The 17,496-nt window shown below is 39.7% G+C and overlaps 1 protein-coding gene across 3 annotated transcripts in view; it reads left to right on the top strand.

Moving 5' to 3' along the window:
• Positions 1-14,862, top strand: part of LOC122553801 (polypeptide N-acetylgalactosaminyltransferase 11-like) — a 35,361-nt gene extending 20,499 nt beyond the window's left edge. For 2 of the 3 annotated variants that reach the window (XM_087990084.1, XM_087990085.1), the window contains exons 10-12: positions 884-988; positions 6,228-6,365; positions 10,567-14,862. In XM_087990084.1, the coding sequence (XP_087846210.1) occupies positions 884-988; positions 6,228-6,365; positions 10,567-10,698 (375 nt within the window). In that variant the 3' untranslated portion in view covers positions 10,699-14,862. The remainder of the gene's footprint in view (positions 1-883; positions 989-6,227; positions 6,366-10,566) is intronic. The other variant, XM_043698144.2, reaches the window with a different exon arrangement.
• Positions 14,863-17,496: the final 2,634 nt, after the last annotated feature.

Here is a 17,496-nt window from a genome sequence, read left to right as displayed (position 1 = left end):
TTACATTGCGATGACCAAAATAATTTGCTACCATTGTTTCAATATTTTTCTGCCCACAGATGAATTTCATTAACTGTTGTTCAAAATGACGCTGCTAATACAGTTCAAGTCCCCAGAGCAAACAGTTATTGCAGTCCGTGACCTTGTCTAAAAGAATGCAGAAATAAGACGTTATTTTTCTTCGTGTCTTGGAGGTGTTTATCAAAACTGATATACGGCCCATCAGGCCCTTAATTAAAAATTACATTCCTTTTAATGATGTACTTTTTCTGACACATTTTCATGTCATTGTAGGAGTGGAGAAAGTCAAGTAATTGGTCTCTTTTCATGAAAGATGTATGACAAGGTGGGAGATTGGTTTGGGGGAATAATATGGACGTCATATGTTTTCTTTTAAAGTGTGATTCTTTGTAACCGCTTTAATTCAGAAACTTCAGATATCTTTAGACCCAAGTATCTCTTGGAATAATTTAGTTAAATATTTTGGAAATGCAAACACTGCTGACATATTATTTGGATAACTAGAAGAAATTTTATATCATTCATCATGTGTATTATGCTTTGACTGAATGTTTAAATTCATGCTATTTTCCAATTTTCTCACTGTGGTTAGACCTCCTAATGTTGCTTGGTTATGTAGAAATGGCCCCAAGCATTCCACTCTGGAGATGTTGCAGTATATAAAATAACAAAATGAGGTATAAAATCCAGATTATAGGGGAGTAGTTATCTTTTCTAAGTAGATACGTCATTTAGGAATTGCAGTGTTTACTTGGATATAGGCTGCACTTCAATCCAAATTAGATTGTCTATGAGTTCTTGCTTTACATTGCAGAAACCTTAAATGTGGAAATAATATATTTGTTGTTTTGTGTGTCTGCAGCTGTACAATTTACAAACCAGCAAATGCCTGGTTGCCCAAAAATATCCTGATCAAAAAGGAGGGATAGTGGTTGTTAAAGAATGTGATTGGACGGATTCAAATCAGGTGAGCAGCTGTTCTAAGGTTTATTTCGCTAGTAACCTACCGTGAAGGTGGATTAGTCTTGGTTCACATGAGTTTTTTTGAACTCTAACTTCAGGATGAAATTTGCTCCAAGTTCAATGTCCAAACCTTTTTGTTAAAGTCAACCTGTAATCCTAATTACGTTAACACCAGGACAGCAACCTGGAAGTACCGTCTTCCCACCCCACGTGACTTGAAATTTAATTTGAAAACATTTGGCCATTGGGGAGGTTCAGCTGTTCACTCGGAGTTAAAGCAATGTTAAACTATGATACACACTTTGACAGGATTTATATTGCAGGAAGACATGGTGTTTTTGCTTCTACTTACAAAAGTGATATGAACCATTGTTTCCTCCATTAGTTTGGTTGGTTTGATTGTAATGGGATGGATAAATTTATTGTAGAGTTAAATTTGTCATTTTTTGGACTTTTATGCTGGTAAAAGTCACTTTTGCATTGCTGTCAGCAAAGCAAATCCCAAACTGTCTCCAGAAACCTAAGAGGTAAAAACAATGACTGCAGATGCTGGAAACCAGATTCTGGATCAGTGGTGCTGGAAGAGCACAGCAATTCAGGCAGCATCCGACGAGCAGCTCGTCGGATGCTGCCTGAATTGCTGTGCTCTTCCAGCACCACTGATCCAGAAACCTAAAGGCAACTGCAATGAGTATGATGAAATGATAACAATTGCAGAGACATGGCTGCAGAATGACATGAATTAAACACTGAATATTAAAGGGTAAATGATGTTTTGGAAGAACAAGATGCTGGGAAAAGATGGAGATACGACTTTGTTAATTGATCATGGTAATACCTAATGGAAAAGAATGATCTAAGTTTAGGAAACCAGGATTTAGAAGTGGTGTCCTAAACTGAAAAATTGAAGAGGTTACTTAGAGTGGTGTATAGGTCCTCGAACAATAACTCGATGGTAGGATTTTTAAAGAAGTAATGGGAACGTGTCAGAAATGTTGTGATTATGGATAACATCAAATTGCTTTTATTTCGGCATGGTAATGATTAGTGGTAAGCCAGAAAATTGGAACATCTTAAAAGACAGCAAATAAAATAAAGAGGGAGCAGATAAACTTGGAGGGTAAAATTGCAATTAATATCAAGAAGGACAGCAAGAAGCTCTTTAAAGATATAAAAATGAAGAGAGAGGTCAAAGTCAGCATTGGTCCCTAAGAAAATAAGGCAGGGGAAATAATAGTGCATCAGAAAATTAGAGGTGTTGAATGAATATTTTACATTAGTATTCACACTGGAAAACACCTTATGATATTCAAAACTTACTAAATCAGTGGGCAGTAGAAGAGGGAATAAATACAATAAATATCACTGAAAATGCAGGGGTAAAATGGGCCTGAAGATCAATGTGTTATGGTCCTGAGAATACATTCCAGGACATTAAAAGAACTGGAGATTGCAGATGCATTGGTAGTCATCATCCAAAATTCAGGGATTCTTGGAAAAATCCTAGACTTTATTTAAAAAGGAAAGATTTCCAAAAAGGAAGCGAAGGTCAGTTAGCTTAAGATGGGTAGGTGATGGCCTCGTATTGCTGCACTGTTAATCCAGGGACTCGGGTAATGTTCAGGGGACCTAGGTTTGAATCCGACCACAGCAGATGGTGGAATTTGAATTCAAAAAAACAAAATCTGGATTGAAGAGTCTAGTGATGACCATGACTTCATTGTCAATTGTCAGAAAAACCCATCCGGATAACTACAGCCTTTAGGGAAGACAAGTGTTATCCTTAACTGGTTTGGCTTACAATGGGACTCTAGGTGCACAGCAATGTGGTTAACTCTTAACTGTACTCTGGGCAATTAGAATGGGCAATAAATTCTCATCCTGCGAATGAATGAAGTCTTATTTGGAAATGTCTATTATAAAGAATGTAATGGCAGACCATTTAGAATACATATGATTAAACAGAATCAAAAGAGAAAGTCAAACCTGGCAAATTTCTAAGAATGTTTTTGAGGAGATAACAAGCAGGATAGAAAAGAGGAAACAGTGGATAGAATTTTACAATTTATTACAATTATGCAATTTAGGTTTTCAGAAACATTTGGTAAGTGTCACATGTTACATCACTTAAAAAGATAAAAGCCCGTGGTGTTTGAGATATTAGCATGGAAATAAGACAAGAGTTGGGATAAGGAGGGCATTTTTATGAAGACAACCTTTAACTATTGGAGTTTCACAGGGATCAGTGCTGGGCCCTCAATAATTTACAATATACTGTTGAGACTTTTTTTGGTTTGGAGCAATGAACTGTGAGCTGAAAACTGAAGATGACATTGGAACTGTGAAGCAGTTTGTTTTTTATTTTAAAAGAACAGTTTCTGACCTGTTTGAGGCCAGGCCTGAATGTTTAATTGCAGGTTGATTTTTGTTAAAAGTGCTTTTTGACTCCAGAGGAATCTAATGTTCAAACAGATGACAGATATTGAATGTTAACTGGGCCTTATAGGGATACAGCCAGTTTAAAAAAAACCCAAAGCTTGAACTTTTTTTTGGACTATATTGGGCCAGAGCATTGTGCCTTCAAAAGCTACATGTTTGAAGTTTGATTGCTTCTTGGTTAGCCTCCCATTATCAACTTCTTGAAAGTTCGAACAACAGGATCTCAGTGAAAAGTGAATATTCCTCAGAATCTACTGGCAAGTGTTTACATACATTGGTGTCTTCAGGAAACCAAGCAAGACACAGTCCCATATGCCTGAAAAGATAAGGGTCATGGAGTCTACATCAGTACGTCTCATTTATTTCTTTTGATTTATTCCTTAACTGTGTCTATTTCTCTGTCGAGAATTGAAGACGACTGCAAGATATAAATCTAGGGGTTAAGTATATTACCTTGTTGCTTAACTTTGCTCTGGCAAATCTACTGCATTATTAACAAATTGCTAAATCTTTTTATTTAAGCTATAACCCTGATGTCTGGTATCAGTTATTCAAAGTCTGGGACGGAACCATTAGGGTTATTGAAAGTTTTAAATGACAGTGTTGCAAATACAGGGATAGAAAGGCTGATTGGATTTATGCTTAAAAATGTGTCGCTGGAAAAGCGCAGCAGGTCAGGCAGTATCAAAGGAACAGGAGAATCGACATTTCGGGCATAAGCCCTTCTTCAGGAATGAGGAGGGTGTGCCAAGCAGGCTAAGATAAAAGGTAGGGAGGAGGGACTTGGGGGAGGGGCGTTGGGAATACGATAGGTGGAAGGAGGTTAAGGTGAGGGCGATAGGCCGGCGAGGGGGTGGGGGCGGGGGCGGAGAGGCCGGGAAGAAGATTGCAGGTCAAGAAGGCGGTGCTGAGTCTGAGGGTTGGGACTGAGAAAAGGTGAGGGGAGGGGAAATGAGAAAGCTGGAGAAATCTGCATTCATCCCTTGTGGTTGGAGGGTTCCTAGGTGGAAGATGAGGCACTCTTCCTCCAGGCGTCGTGTTGCCATGGTCTGGCAATGGAGGAGGCCATGCATGTCCTTGGCAGAGTGGGAGGGGGAGTTAAAGTGTTCAGCCACGGGGCGGTTGGGATGGTTGGTGCGGGTGTCCCAGAGGTGTTCTCTGAAATGTTCCGCAAGTAGGTGGCCTGTCTCCCCAATGTATAGGAGGCCACATCGGGTGCAGCGGATGCAGTAAATGATGTGTGTGGAGGTGCAGGTGAATTTGTGACGGATATGGAAGGATCCCTTGGGGCCTTGGAGGGAAGTGAAAGGGGAGGTGTGGGCGCAAGTTTTGCATTTCTTGCGGTTGCAGGGGAAGGTGTCGGGAGTGGAGGTTGGGTTGGTGGGGGGTGTGGATCTGACGAGGGAGTGGTCTTTCCGGAATGCTGATAGGGGAGGGGAGGGAAATATATCCTTGGTGGTGGGGTCTGTTTGGAGGTGGCGGAAATGACGAAGGATGATACGATGTATCTGGAGGTTGGTTGGGTGGTAGGTGAGGACCAGTGGGGTTCTGTCCTGGTGGCGATTGGCGGGGCGGGGTTCAAGGGCGGAGGAGCGGGAAGTGGAGGAGATGCAGTAGAGAGCATCGTCAACCACGTCAGGGGGGAAATTGCGGCGAATGCAGAAACAGTGTTGTTCCGGGTGGTTGTGGACCCCGCAGAGGCAGCGAATCTGTCGGCGTGGCCTCCTATACATTGGGGAGACAGGCCGCCTACTTGCGGAACATTTCAGAGAACACCTCTGGGACACCCGCACCAACCAACCCAACCGCCCCGTGGCTGAACACTTTAACTCCCCCTCCCACTCCGCCAAGGAACCCTCATCTTCCGCCTAGGAACCCTCCAACCACAAGGGATGAATGCAGATTTCCCCTCCCCCCCACCTTTTCTCAGTCCTAACCCTCAGACTCAGCACCGCCTTGACCTGCAATTTTCTTCCCGACTCCCTCTCTGGCCTATCACCCTCACCTTTACCTCCTTCCACCTATCGTATTCCCAACGCCCCTCCCCCAAGTCCCTCCTCCCTACCTTTTATAAGAAGAAAGGCTTATGTCCGAAACATCGATTCTCCTGTTCCTTTGATGCTGCCTGACCTGCTGCGCTTTTCCAGCAACACATTTTTAAGCTCTGATCTCCAGCATCTGCAGTCCTCACTTTCTCCTAATTGGATTTATGTCTGTCTTCATGTCATAATTAATAACGTAGGAAAGTGAGTGTACAATATCAAAGTTTGCAAATGATACAAATAGGTCTACAGAGGGATACAGACAGGTTAAATGAGTGGGCAGAAAATTGGCATATGGAATATAATATGGGAAAATGTGAAGTTCTTTACTTTGGCAGAATGAAGGAAGAGGATATTATACAACTGGGGAGATATTGGGGAAAACTATAGCAGAGGGATTTGGGAATCCTTGTGCATAAATCACAAGGTAGTATATAAATTCAGCAAATAAGGACAACATTCCATTTGCCTATTTACTTCAAAGGGAATGGTATATAAAAATAGGCAAGTCTTGCTGAAACTATACTTGGCAGTAGTCAGACCAAGGCTGGAGTACTGTGAACAGTTTGTTTCCTTATCTAAGGAAAAATATACCAGCATTGGAATCCGTCCAGAAAAGGTTCATTAGGGTGATTCTCAGATAGTCTTATGAGATGACTTTAGGTATGTTGGGTCTGTACCCATTGTTAAAATCCTGCTTTATAATTTATAGAGATGTTGTGTCTTTGTTTTTCTATCAATCTTTCTTGATGGTTCTTAAAGGTTTGGGTATACAATGAAGAACATGACCTTATTCTGGCCAACCTACTTTGTTTGGATATGTCTGAGACCCATTCGTCAGACTCTCCTCGTCTTATGAAATGCCATGGTAGTGGAGGGTCACAACATTGGACTCTGGGGGTATGTTATTTTCCAGTTGGAAAGTCTGTCACATTTTACCAGTATTTCTGTGCAGTGGCTTGTTTCTTGCTTATTGACAGAAAGTGTAACTGAACTAACTGGGCAATGGCACAGTGTTTTTGATTCCCACTGTTTCCAGCTTGTGTACTATTGCTAATAAGTGTTGATTTGAAGCCAAGGGAGACAAAGTGGAACAACTCATGAGGTGTCTGTCTGTAAAATCTGATGTAGATCTATTACATAAGCTGTTTTGCTGAACCTTTGTTTGAACAATGCTTCTGGAGAAGCAAGAGAATACTAGTGGCCAAGAGATGAAAGGTGTCATCTCAATAGTTAGTTGAAAGACTAGGATTTTAATTGGTTAAGTTTTTTTGCTCAATAACATCTGAAGTGGAACCCTCTGAATGGACTGCATTTGATGGATTTTTTTTAAAAAGGGATCTAGATCTGGAGTTCCAAGGGAATTGCCATTGGAATCTTGGATTTCCCGAACAAGTTTCACAAATTCTGCTGCGTTGGAGATTCTGCATAGTCACATTGCACAACTCTAGTCTGCACTGTGCTGACTTTGTTTCCATGCTGTACGTCTCTATGACAATCGCTTCATCCATGCCAACCAGATATCCTAAATTAATCTAGTTTGTCAGTATTTGGCCCATATCTCTAATCAGTCCAGGTACCCCAATGGCCAGATATATAAAAGAAACAATAGTGATCCATCTGGAAACTTACCATGTCACAAATTGAAGGTACATAGGTTCATACTAATGGTTCTGACACAAAGGGAATGAGGATGCCGATAATTGAGCCCACAGTCACAAATGTCCAAATACCTAATTAGACTACCAAGGTGACCAATTTGCTTGATTGACAGCTATTCAGGACCAAAGCAATTTTCTCAAATTTCTTCATTGATTGGAAGTAAGGTAATTGTGATTGCAATAAATATAATTAATAAATGGCAGAAAAAGAAAAGATAACTAATCTATTGCTTTGCAATTTAAACTATATCCTTTACAATCTCAAATACATGTGATTGGGACACACAAAAAGTAGATGGTTTGACGTATTGTATGTGGGAAAAGTACTGACAGGGAAAAGAAAATTGCAAAGATAAAAAGCCTAGATCACATAGATGGACCACATTGTCTTTCACAGTTCTTTCATTTTAGATACTTTCTATTCCTTTTCATTTTTAGCAATGTCGACACTGGTGTGTAAAGCAATAATTGTTCCAATCCCAGGGTTCTTGCTGGACAGCTTTTTATTAATTCAGAGATAGCTGGTGCTGCTCAATCTCAAGCAAAAAATATCTCTGCTTTGAAAAGCAACATGATCTTTCAAACCTACAAAAATGCACTTTGATTTTTCCATGGTGCAAGACTCTTCAGATATTTTAGCGAGATAGTAGTCTGACTTCCACTCATTCTAGTTTATAGTTAAGGGATATACTTATCAGTAGGAGAGACTTAATACAGTCATAAGTCAGAGGAGGAGCCAACCTGGAATATTGTCAGGCTAGTTCTAGAATGGAAAATTTGAGAGAAATTTTCCTCTCCTCCATCTTTGTTTTAAAATGTTTCATTTGGAGGGTTTTTCTATTAAAAAAAAATGAATTGCCTTGTGCTCATTTGTAGTAAGATACATTTATAATTTAAGGGAAAACATTCATTTTACTTTCTCCCTTCATTACTCATCTGCTTTACTGTTGCCATTCTAGGCTTGAATTCCTGTTGAATAAGGCTGCACGTACTTGGTTTCTACAGTCCCTGAAAGACTTGTTGAAGCCCAATCCTGTTTTGTGACACCTCACAACCCATGTATTATGTAAGTCCTGCCAAGACCCACTCGCAGTGTTCATTTACTGAGAGTGCCTGAAAGTCAGTGGAGTGTGGGCTGGGCATTCACTGCCTGATCTTGCATTTTCCTCTCTGCTGTCGGGTCACTTGCAAAACCTCATTGTGGATGATTTCATTGATAGAGTTGAAAAGGGTGGTACTGGAAAAGGAGAGGAGGTCAGGCAGCATCTGAGAACTAGGAGAGTCGATGTTCCGGGCATAAGCCCTGGCTCTCCTGCTCCTTGGATGCTACCTGACCTGCTGTGCTTTTCTAACGCCACCCTTTTCGACTCTGACTCTCTAGCATCTGCAGTCCTCTCTTCCTCCATGATTGCATGAATAGTCTTTCTATGACATCTTGCCCCTCATTAACGCCTTCGGACCTAGTTATACTTCATATCACTCAAACTGACACATTGACCATTTTGGGCCAGGAATCAGGGAGGAAGGGACCTTTTGGGTCTTCTGTCATGGGAAAAATGGAAAGCTTGATTTACACCTACACATGAATGAAATATTTTTGTAAAGACTTTATATTCAAGTTGTGTTATATGTTGATCTCTAGGATGTGTTATATGTTGATCTCTAATGCACAAAGTTTAATGATTGTGTACTGAATTGCTTTATTACTGCTTTTGTTAGTGTCTGGAGTCCCATTCGTTTCGAACTGTAAATTGGGGTCACATTGGTGACGGAATTTGGAAAGCACTGCATTAGAGGGAATGCAGCAAAGCTAACTCACTAGGCTGGTTCCTGGGATAGTAGGATTGTGTTGTGAAGAGAGACTGAATAGACATATATTCTGTGCAGTGTATTAACACTGAGAAAAGATTAAATTGAAACACACAAGATTCTTCTGTTAAAAATCACACAACACCAGGTTATAGTCCAACAGGTTTAATTGGAAGCACACTAGCTTTCAGAGCGACGCTCCTTCAGCGTCGCTCTGAAAGCTAGCGTGCTTCCAATTAAACCTGTTGGACTATAACCTGGTAAGTGTGTGATTTTTAACTTTGTACACCCCAGTCCAACACCGGCATCTCCGAATCAAGATTCTTCTGGAACTTGACAGGACTAGGAGCAAAGAAAATATTCTCTAAGCTAGGGAATTTAGAAACATGGAGTCACGGTACAAGGATCAGACACTTGTGAGATAATGTTTTACTTGCAAGATTGTGAATCTTTGGAATTATCTATCCCAGAGAGAGCTGTGGATGTTCTGTCTTTGTGCGGATTCAAATCAGAGGATATGAATATAATACAGGATGGCGACACTGTGGTAGAAGAACTATTCTTATTATTGAATGGTGGAGCAGCGTCAAATAGCTTACTCCAGCTCCAGTTTATGTTTCTGATATATGATTGCCTCCCAAGTTGGTGCCTGTGCTTCTGGCAATGTTATCTTTTTAATTTCGACAAACAAAATGTTGATTCATTTAGAGTTGTTTTGGTTCAAAGTCAGAAAAATCACATTGTGGCCTTTGTAATTCAGATGACTGCATCATCCTAATTTCAGTTGTAGCTGGAGCAGTTACAGCAAGTATTTCTCTTCCTGCCCACTCCTGCTGCAACTTCCAGACTCCTGACCCCCATGTCTTTCCTCGATGACGTCAACTTAACATGTGGAGTCAAGTTCTGTACCCACATTGACTGTTAGTTCTATTGCACCATCTGTCTCAAAACCTGCACAGTTTCTGTAATGTGGACTGTTCATTCGAGTATTCATATGATCTGCTTCCCATCCTACATCTTTCCTAAACATCCGCTTATTCAAAACCCAGTGGTCCATTAGCTGTTTTGCACAATATTTCACTGAACATTATTCCAGTGCTCAATAATGTACATTGAATGCTAATCTCCTCACTTCCATTGACATTCTCTCCTACTTCACTGCTTTATCCCTCTGTATGTTTGCCCTTAACTATTATGTTGCCTCTCAACCCCACCCCTCCAAAAGAAAAGTCAGTCATCCCACAACTATCTGTTCCTTCGTGTTCCTTCACCCATCAATTAAAAGGTGTTCTAGATTCCACACTCAGATTTAGGAACGGAATTCCAATGTCCAGTTTGAACTTGCCTGCTTTAAAGCCTTGATTCAACACCCTTTTATCATAATGTCTAGTGTTTCCTCAGGCCCAATTTGTGTTTAGCAAATTTCATTATTACCGGTATAATTAATGTGTGTTGAAGTTCTTTAAGAGTACAATAATTTTGCAGGAACATGTTACTATTTATAATAATAGGTATGAATTTCAAGCTATTACCATAGCAGGAATTAGTGAATGCTTTCAGGGTGCTGCAGATCAGATGCCCGATCTTAATAACTTTTGTCTCTTTCTAATCGCTGTTTCATGTTTTTATAGGCAAATAATTCTTTGTATCAGATATCAGCTGGACAATGCCTGAAGGTGATCGATCCAGATAATCCCAAAGGATATGTTGCTATGGCAATTTGTGACGGTTCCAGATCACAGCAGTGGAAACTAGACAACTGATGTGAGCAACATTTCACACAGGGAGCAATTTAAACAACTGATTCCCAAGATGCATTGATGTAGAAAGGATAACAATTAATGTTTGACTAGAACTGCTGGATGTTGGTAGACTGTCCACTTCTAACTCAGTGAATTGTTATTTTATCAAAGTGTCATGTCAGTTTTCTCCACTAGGTCTTTTTTAACAAATAGTGAGATAGAAAATATTAATTTTGTGAAATATTTAATCAGTTATTTATGTTTTTAATTGTCTAAAGGGTCTAATTTGCCCAGCTGGCAAATAATAGTTCAAAGTAAATTTCCCCCAGGGATTTGGATTGTATTTGCATTGTCTGGTGTGGTTAGACCCAGGAGAGTCAATGTTCCGGGCATAAGCCCTGGCTCTCCTGCTCCTTGGATGCTACCTGACCTGCTGTGCTTTTCTAGCACCACCCCTTTCTATGACATCTTGCCCCTCATTAACGCCTTCGGACCTAGTTATACTTCATATCACTCAAACTGACACATTGACCATTTTGGGCCAGGAATCAGGGAGGAAGGTGCTAGACTTGATGCACTTGGTTTCTTTCCTCAGGGGCTAGAGATGAAGAAATAGCTAGAGATAAGGAAATAGCCAAGATGCCTGCTTCACTCACTCCTAACCAGTGTCTATGTGTTTGTGGAGGTTGCCCAACAACAGTGTTGGATTTGACAATTGAAGTAGTCTGCTAGACCCCATCATCTGACAGAATGCCTGTCTTTTGAGAAGTATCACAATGGCTGCAGCCGTACAACTTAACCAAACACACTTAATGGTTTACCCACTTTTCTTTCCAGTTTTAAACTTGGCAAAATAAAGTAAGTTTAAAGAAATCACTAATTAAAACGGTCAGAAAATCATTTTTTAAATTGCCTCTTCAGTTCTGATTTTCATTATTTGTTCTAGTAATAGTATTACTTGGTAGAACAGACCATATGAAGAAGGGAGCGATACTATTTTGGGTTGAGTGTACAACCTTGAATATTTTAATGCATTTTGTGAATAACCGATAAAAACTTCCGATTTAAGAACCAACTATCTTAATGCTGAATTGATGTACATCAAAGTTTTGGGGAGACAGTGGTAGTATCAATGGACTGGTAATCAAGAGCCCTGGGTTAATGTTCTGGGGCCATGGGTTTGAATCTCACCATTACTGATTGTCTTAAACTCAACTGGTTTACTAATGTAAAAACATCCTGGATTCCACTGGCCTCATAGTGAACATGGAACTAGTATTGATTGTGGGGGGGAGCGGAACCCCATCTAGTTCACGTTTTCAAAGGAAGGAAATCTTTCTTCCTTACCTGGACTGGCCCACATGTGACTCCAGACCCACGGTATTAGAGATGTCTGAACTGCCCACTGAAATGGTCCAAGTAAGCTACTCAGATTGAAGCCCAATGAGGGAAGGGCAGTAAATGCTGGCTCAATCAGTGATGTGCACATCCTCATGAATTAAAAAAGCATTTCTACTAGATAGTAGTAAATATAGCTTGGTCACAATTACATTGTTTAAAAGTTAGTGTCAACTTCGAGTATGAGTGTTATACTGTTGGCTTAACCTGTTCTTCAAAATGAGGGGAGAAACAGACACATTCAGATGATGTTTCTCATGTTACTGTCTGTCAATTGTTCATAATTCAGCAAGAAGTTTTCTTCTGTTTCATTTAACTCTGACTTTGTAACTGCAGGAGGATTTCCTCTCCTCACTGTGCAATAATGACAAAAACAGAAGTGTTTCCTCAGGAAACCTTTTCTAACCAAAGTTATAGAAAACTGAAGAAATCTTGCTGTTGAAATGTCACTAAATTAATGATCAGATATCCCTTTTGAGATGGTCCAACAGACTTTGTAACCACTTCATTTACAAGCCTTTCTTGATTTTTCTAATCCAGTGATGTGTTAGCCACAGGGATATAGCAGTATAATGATTGTCACTGGACTAGTAATCCAGAGGCTAGGAGTTCAAAGAACACAAGTTAAAAGGAGCCAAGAAGTTGAAACTTTCTGTCTTGCATTTATCAGAACTAGGACAGAAGAAACAGATGTAAACAAAGGGACACCATTTTATACAACATAAGAGGGTGCTGACAGACCGATCTGTCATTGACATGGAGATGCACCAAGAACATTTAACTGTCCATCTTCAGTCTCAAGTCAGGCAAGTAAACTGATCTGGTCAGTGTGGTGCCATGGGGTCACAACAGCAACTGCACCTCTTTCCAAACTAAAGGGTTTTGTTGATGGCCAATGTCGGAGATTCCTTTTGCTTACACAAATAGGGTCTTTTATGTTTATGTATATAGCTTCAATCACACTGTGTGAGCTTGACTGATCAGAATCATGCTAACCAGCCAATGTGTGCAAGCCTCAGAAAAGAACATCCACCATTAGATGTCATCCTGCTATTGGAAATCACATCAATGAATACGGTCTCTGCTAATGGTTACACTGGCATCCAATTTAAGATCAGCAGGGCCTGCAGTGTGATGTGTTTATGCCTGCTAGAAGCTATATCTGTAAGTGCACAGATATTTAAGCAAAGGAGATGCTTTATTTAAGCAAAGGAGATTTTTACATACATGTACCATTTCTTTTCCAAAACAGGAAGTCCTGGAGACAGCCAATTTCGGTTGCAACCCATGGCAACATCCTGACTAATCAGAGTTTACCTGCCTGGTCTGAGAATTAAGGTTAACAGTTCACTGCTACATCTCCATGTTAATGATGGCCCAATCAAACAGCATTCTCTTCGTAGGTGCTGTATAAAGTAATGTTCCTTTAAGTTTTCTTCTGATCAGTGTAGGATGAACAGCTTCAACTTTTTTCCTTTTAGTAGTGGTTAAGAACACTGGCTCATTCCAGGAATTTGAAAACTTTAACCTAATTGTTTGAACAATTCTGGAAATCAAAAAAATCAAAAATGTGACCATGAACCGATTGAATCCATGTTATTTAAAATAAAGTAGTTCATAATTTTCCTTATGAAAGGAAACTCCAGTTCCAACTGTGCTCCAAAGCAGCCTGCCAGTTGACCATTATTAAATGGGTCTTAATGTCTATTTTGACTTTTCTTAAAAAACATAAAGTTAAATTATTCTTCCAACTTTATTCCAACCAAAGTTAGTAAGTTTTGAAACGGAGTTGCAATTTCTGACCAAATTCCTTTGCTTAGACTAGAATTTGAAGTAAATGTCTAAATAACTTTTTTTTTATGCAAGTGGACTGGAGAATCTCCAATTGGATTAAAAATATCAACCTATTTACTTTTTGAATATTTATGTAAAATCTGTAGAGATGGAGAGTACGTAATTATCCTACAGTAGTTGCTACCTGGGTTTTTTTTAAAGCATAAGTTTTGAAATGGGTAATGGTGATTGATATAGAACAGACTAACGTCACTAATATTGAATATAGATTCAACCAGTATATTGTTCTACACTGTGTACACTTCAGTCCATGAATGTGAGCTGTTAAGTAGAAAACCCAGGTTGTTAGTCATACATTTGGGAATTTGGAAAAATAAATCCATTGTATTCTGAAGCAGCTTCTGCCACTTGAGCTTTGCTTGCTTCGACAAAGATTTAGCAAAGTTTTTTTATAAACAAATTTACTGACATTCTTCCTATTTAAGATATATTCCCAGTGGATTGACAGGAACTTCAAGTAGAGATCAAAGACTCTAATGAGAAATAATACTTTGTACAGACTCATGATCTGAAGTACCACTCTACACAGTGGAATACTTACATTTTTCAAAGCTGTTTTTTTTCATTTGAAACCCAATTAAATTTTAATTTAATAAATGATCACTAACTGGAAAATTGATAACTACATGTTTTGGTTGCAACTAGATGATTTTACTTGTCTTTCTGAATTGAGGAATTAGTTCAGGCCCAGTTCAAAAAAGGCTTGAATCATTTCTGTTTACATAAATGTGACATTGATGCAAAATATGAATCAGCGAACGAGTAATTCATCTTAAGCTTAAGCAGCAAACCATTGTAAATTAGATATTCATGTTAATTATAACTTTGTTAATTGTTAAAGAAAATTCTCTATATTGAACGAATAACCATTTTATTTTATTGAACGATCAAGCTGCTAGATATTTATTGGAATAAAGATCTAATTTTAAATAATTGTTCTGTTTTGGTCATCTCATGCAGGCATTCACATTTTTAGCCATGTGGGTTTTGAACAAATTTTGTTTCACAGCAAATGGAAAATGCCACAGAACTTTCACAAAAGGTCAGCAGGGGGTGGCATGGTGGCTCAGTGGTTAGCACTGAAGCCTCATAGCACCAGGGACCCAGGTTCGATTCCAACATCGGGCGACTGTCTGTGGGGAGTTTGCACATTCTCCCAGTGTCTGTGTGGGTTTCCTCTGGGTGCTCAGGTTTCCTCCCACAGTCCAAAGATGTGCAGGTCAGGTGAATTGGCCATGCTAAATTGCCCATAGTGTTAGGTGCATTAGTCAAGAGGGAAATGGGTCAGAAGGTCGGTGTGGACTGGTTGGGCCAAATGGCCTGTTTCCAGACTGTAGGGAATGTAATCTTAGCTACTTACATTTTTTGCAGTCAATTTTTAAAAGAAAATTATATATTTGAGAGGGGAATTTGGCAGCCAGGTTATGAAGGAATAAAGCTGACAGTATCAGAACATGTTATGGACTAGGCCACACCACTCAAAACATTCTTAATCAGCCAGCCGAGACCATAATGTTGCAATTTGTTTCAATAAGCGTACAGTGAAAATTCTCTGAAGTTAGCTAGGTTGACTACCAGGTTTTAAAACAGACAAATTTATTCACAAAGAACAGGACAAAGAACCCCTACAGAACTCAGTCTATCCAAACTCGACTTAATTATGTTTTGCATATACACAATAGTCCCAAAACAGTAAGAATGGAACAAATGCTTACAGGTTGAAGTTAGAAGAGCAGAAAGAGAGAGAGAGAACTTGTTTTCACACAACTAGTTCTGGACTGAACAACTCAGCTAGAGAGCTGACACCTCCCCTTGTACAGGTCACTTCTAAAACATGACCACTTTGGCCTGAAGTCTCATCTGTTTACATATAAACAAAAAGGCCTGTCAAAATCCTTTTTCATCTCTGTACTAAACTAGCCACCTCTGAGCCAGGAGAGTTTTATGACCCCTCTGAAAAAAAACCCAAGGAGACAATATCCTTGAGAAAGGCAGCCGCTTTTAGGAAAAAAGGGACCAGCTTTGTGACACCTCTTTCTGTCCCCGCCCCCTTTTTAAAAAAAGAACCATATCAAAACCTTCAAAAACAAACTGGTTAGTAGCCTAAAACACACATACACACTACACTAACTATACACATGCAAGCATGCACAATCGCGTGAATTCAGGCAGTGGCATACATCACGTAACATCTCCATATCTCATTCGAGTCTCAATAATGCATCGGCAATCACTTTTTCGTGACCTGCCACATGCACAATTGTCAAATTGAATGGCTGCAACTACTCCATCTAAACAATCTGGCATTTTTGTCCTTAAATTTTTCCACAAATATCAATGGGTTATGATCAGTATATAAAATTGTCTCCGATGCACTGCTTGTAATTTAAACACTAAGCTCAGTCTCTTTCACCACCAATGAATATTTCTGTTGATGAATTTTCAACTTCCTGGAAAAATACCTGATGGGACTTCCTATTCCCTCGTCATCCTCCTGCAGGAGCACTGCACCGATACTCACATCCCTGGCGTCGATAGCTACCTTGAAAGGCGGTGTAATCCAGTGTGGCTAATATGGGATTAATACAGTTTTTAGGCTGTCAAATGCCTTTTGACAGCCCACTGTCCACTGAAACTACTTGCCCTTTTTTAACAATTTGGTGAGTGGAGCAGCCACACTGCTAAAGTTCGGCACAAACTCTCTGTAAAACCCACTCAATCCCAGGAAATTTAGCACTCCTTCTTTCATCGACGGTGTGGGAAATTCCCCAATTACTTTCATTTTCGCATCCTGTGGGGTCATTTGTCCATGTCCAATAACATGACCCAGGAAGGAGACTTGGGCTTTGGCAGATTCACGATTAGCTAGGTTTACCACCAAGTCTGCCTTCCAAAATCGATTGAACAAGTCTGATAAATGTTGTAAATGTTCCTTCCATGAGTGACTAAAACTCACCAGGGTCATCAATATAAACAACACAATTGGATAACCTGGCAATGAACTTATTAGTCATGCTCCAGCCACATTTCAGAGACTTTTTCATACCAAATGGCATGACTTAGAACTAATAAAGTCCATTTGGTGTTACAAAAGCCTAAACTGCCTTTGCTCTCTCTCTGACTGAGGTACCTGCCAGTGACATCTGAGTCCAACTGAGAAATAAAAGTTGCTTGTCCCACCTTTTTGACACAATCCTCCAACCGTGGAATTGGACATACATCAGTCTTTGTAACAGTGTTGGCTTTGTGATAGTCCACACCTAACTGTTGGGTAACATCTGGCTTTGGCACCATGACTATAGGTGAGCTCCAGTCAATGTAACTCACTTCGATTTTGCCATCCTGGAGGATGCTCTCTATCTCCTTCTGAACCTGTGCCAACTTTAGAGGGTCATACCTATAAGGATGTTGCTTAATTGGAGCAGCATCTCTTGTATCTACATCATGCATAATTAGGTTAGTACTTACCATTTTATTTCCACATACCTCCCTGTATGATAGTAATAACTCTTTCAGGTAATTTCAATTTTCTTGTGCAAGGTAACTAAATAACCTATCCCAATTTTT

The sequence above is a fragment of the Chiloscyllium plagiosum genome, unplaced genomic scaffold (assembly GCF_037043375.1).
Source record: "Chiloscyllium plagiosum isolate Xiang-an unplaced genomic scaffold, Cpla_swu_hap1 HiC_scaffold_8, whole genome shotgun sequence".
NCBI classification, from domain to species: Eukaryota; Metazoa; Chordata; class Chondrichthyes; order Orectolobiformes; family Hemiscylliidae; genus Chiloscyllium; species Chiloscyllium plagiosum.
The sequence above is the reverse complement of the archived record's forward strand: the minus strand, read 5'-3'. Positions and strand labels throughout refer to the sequence as shown.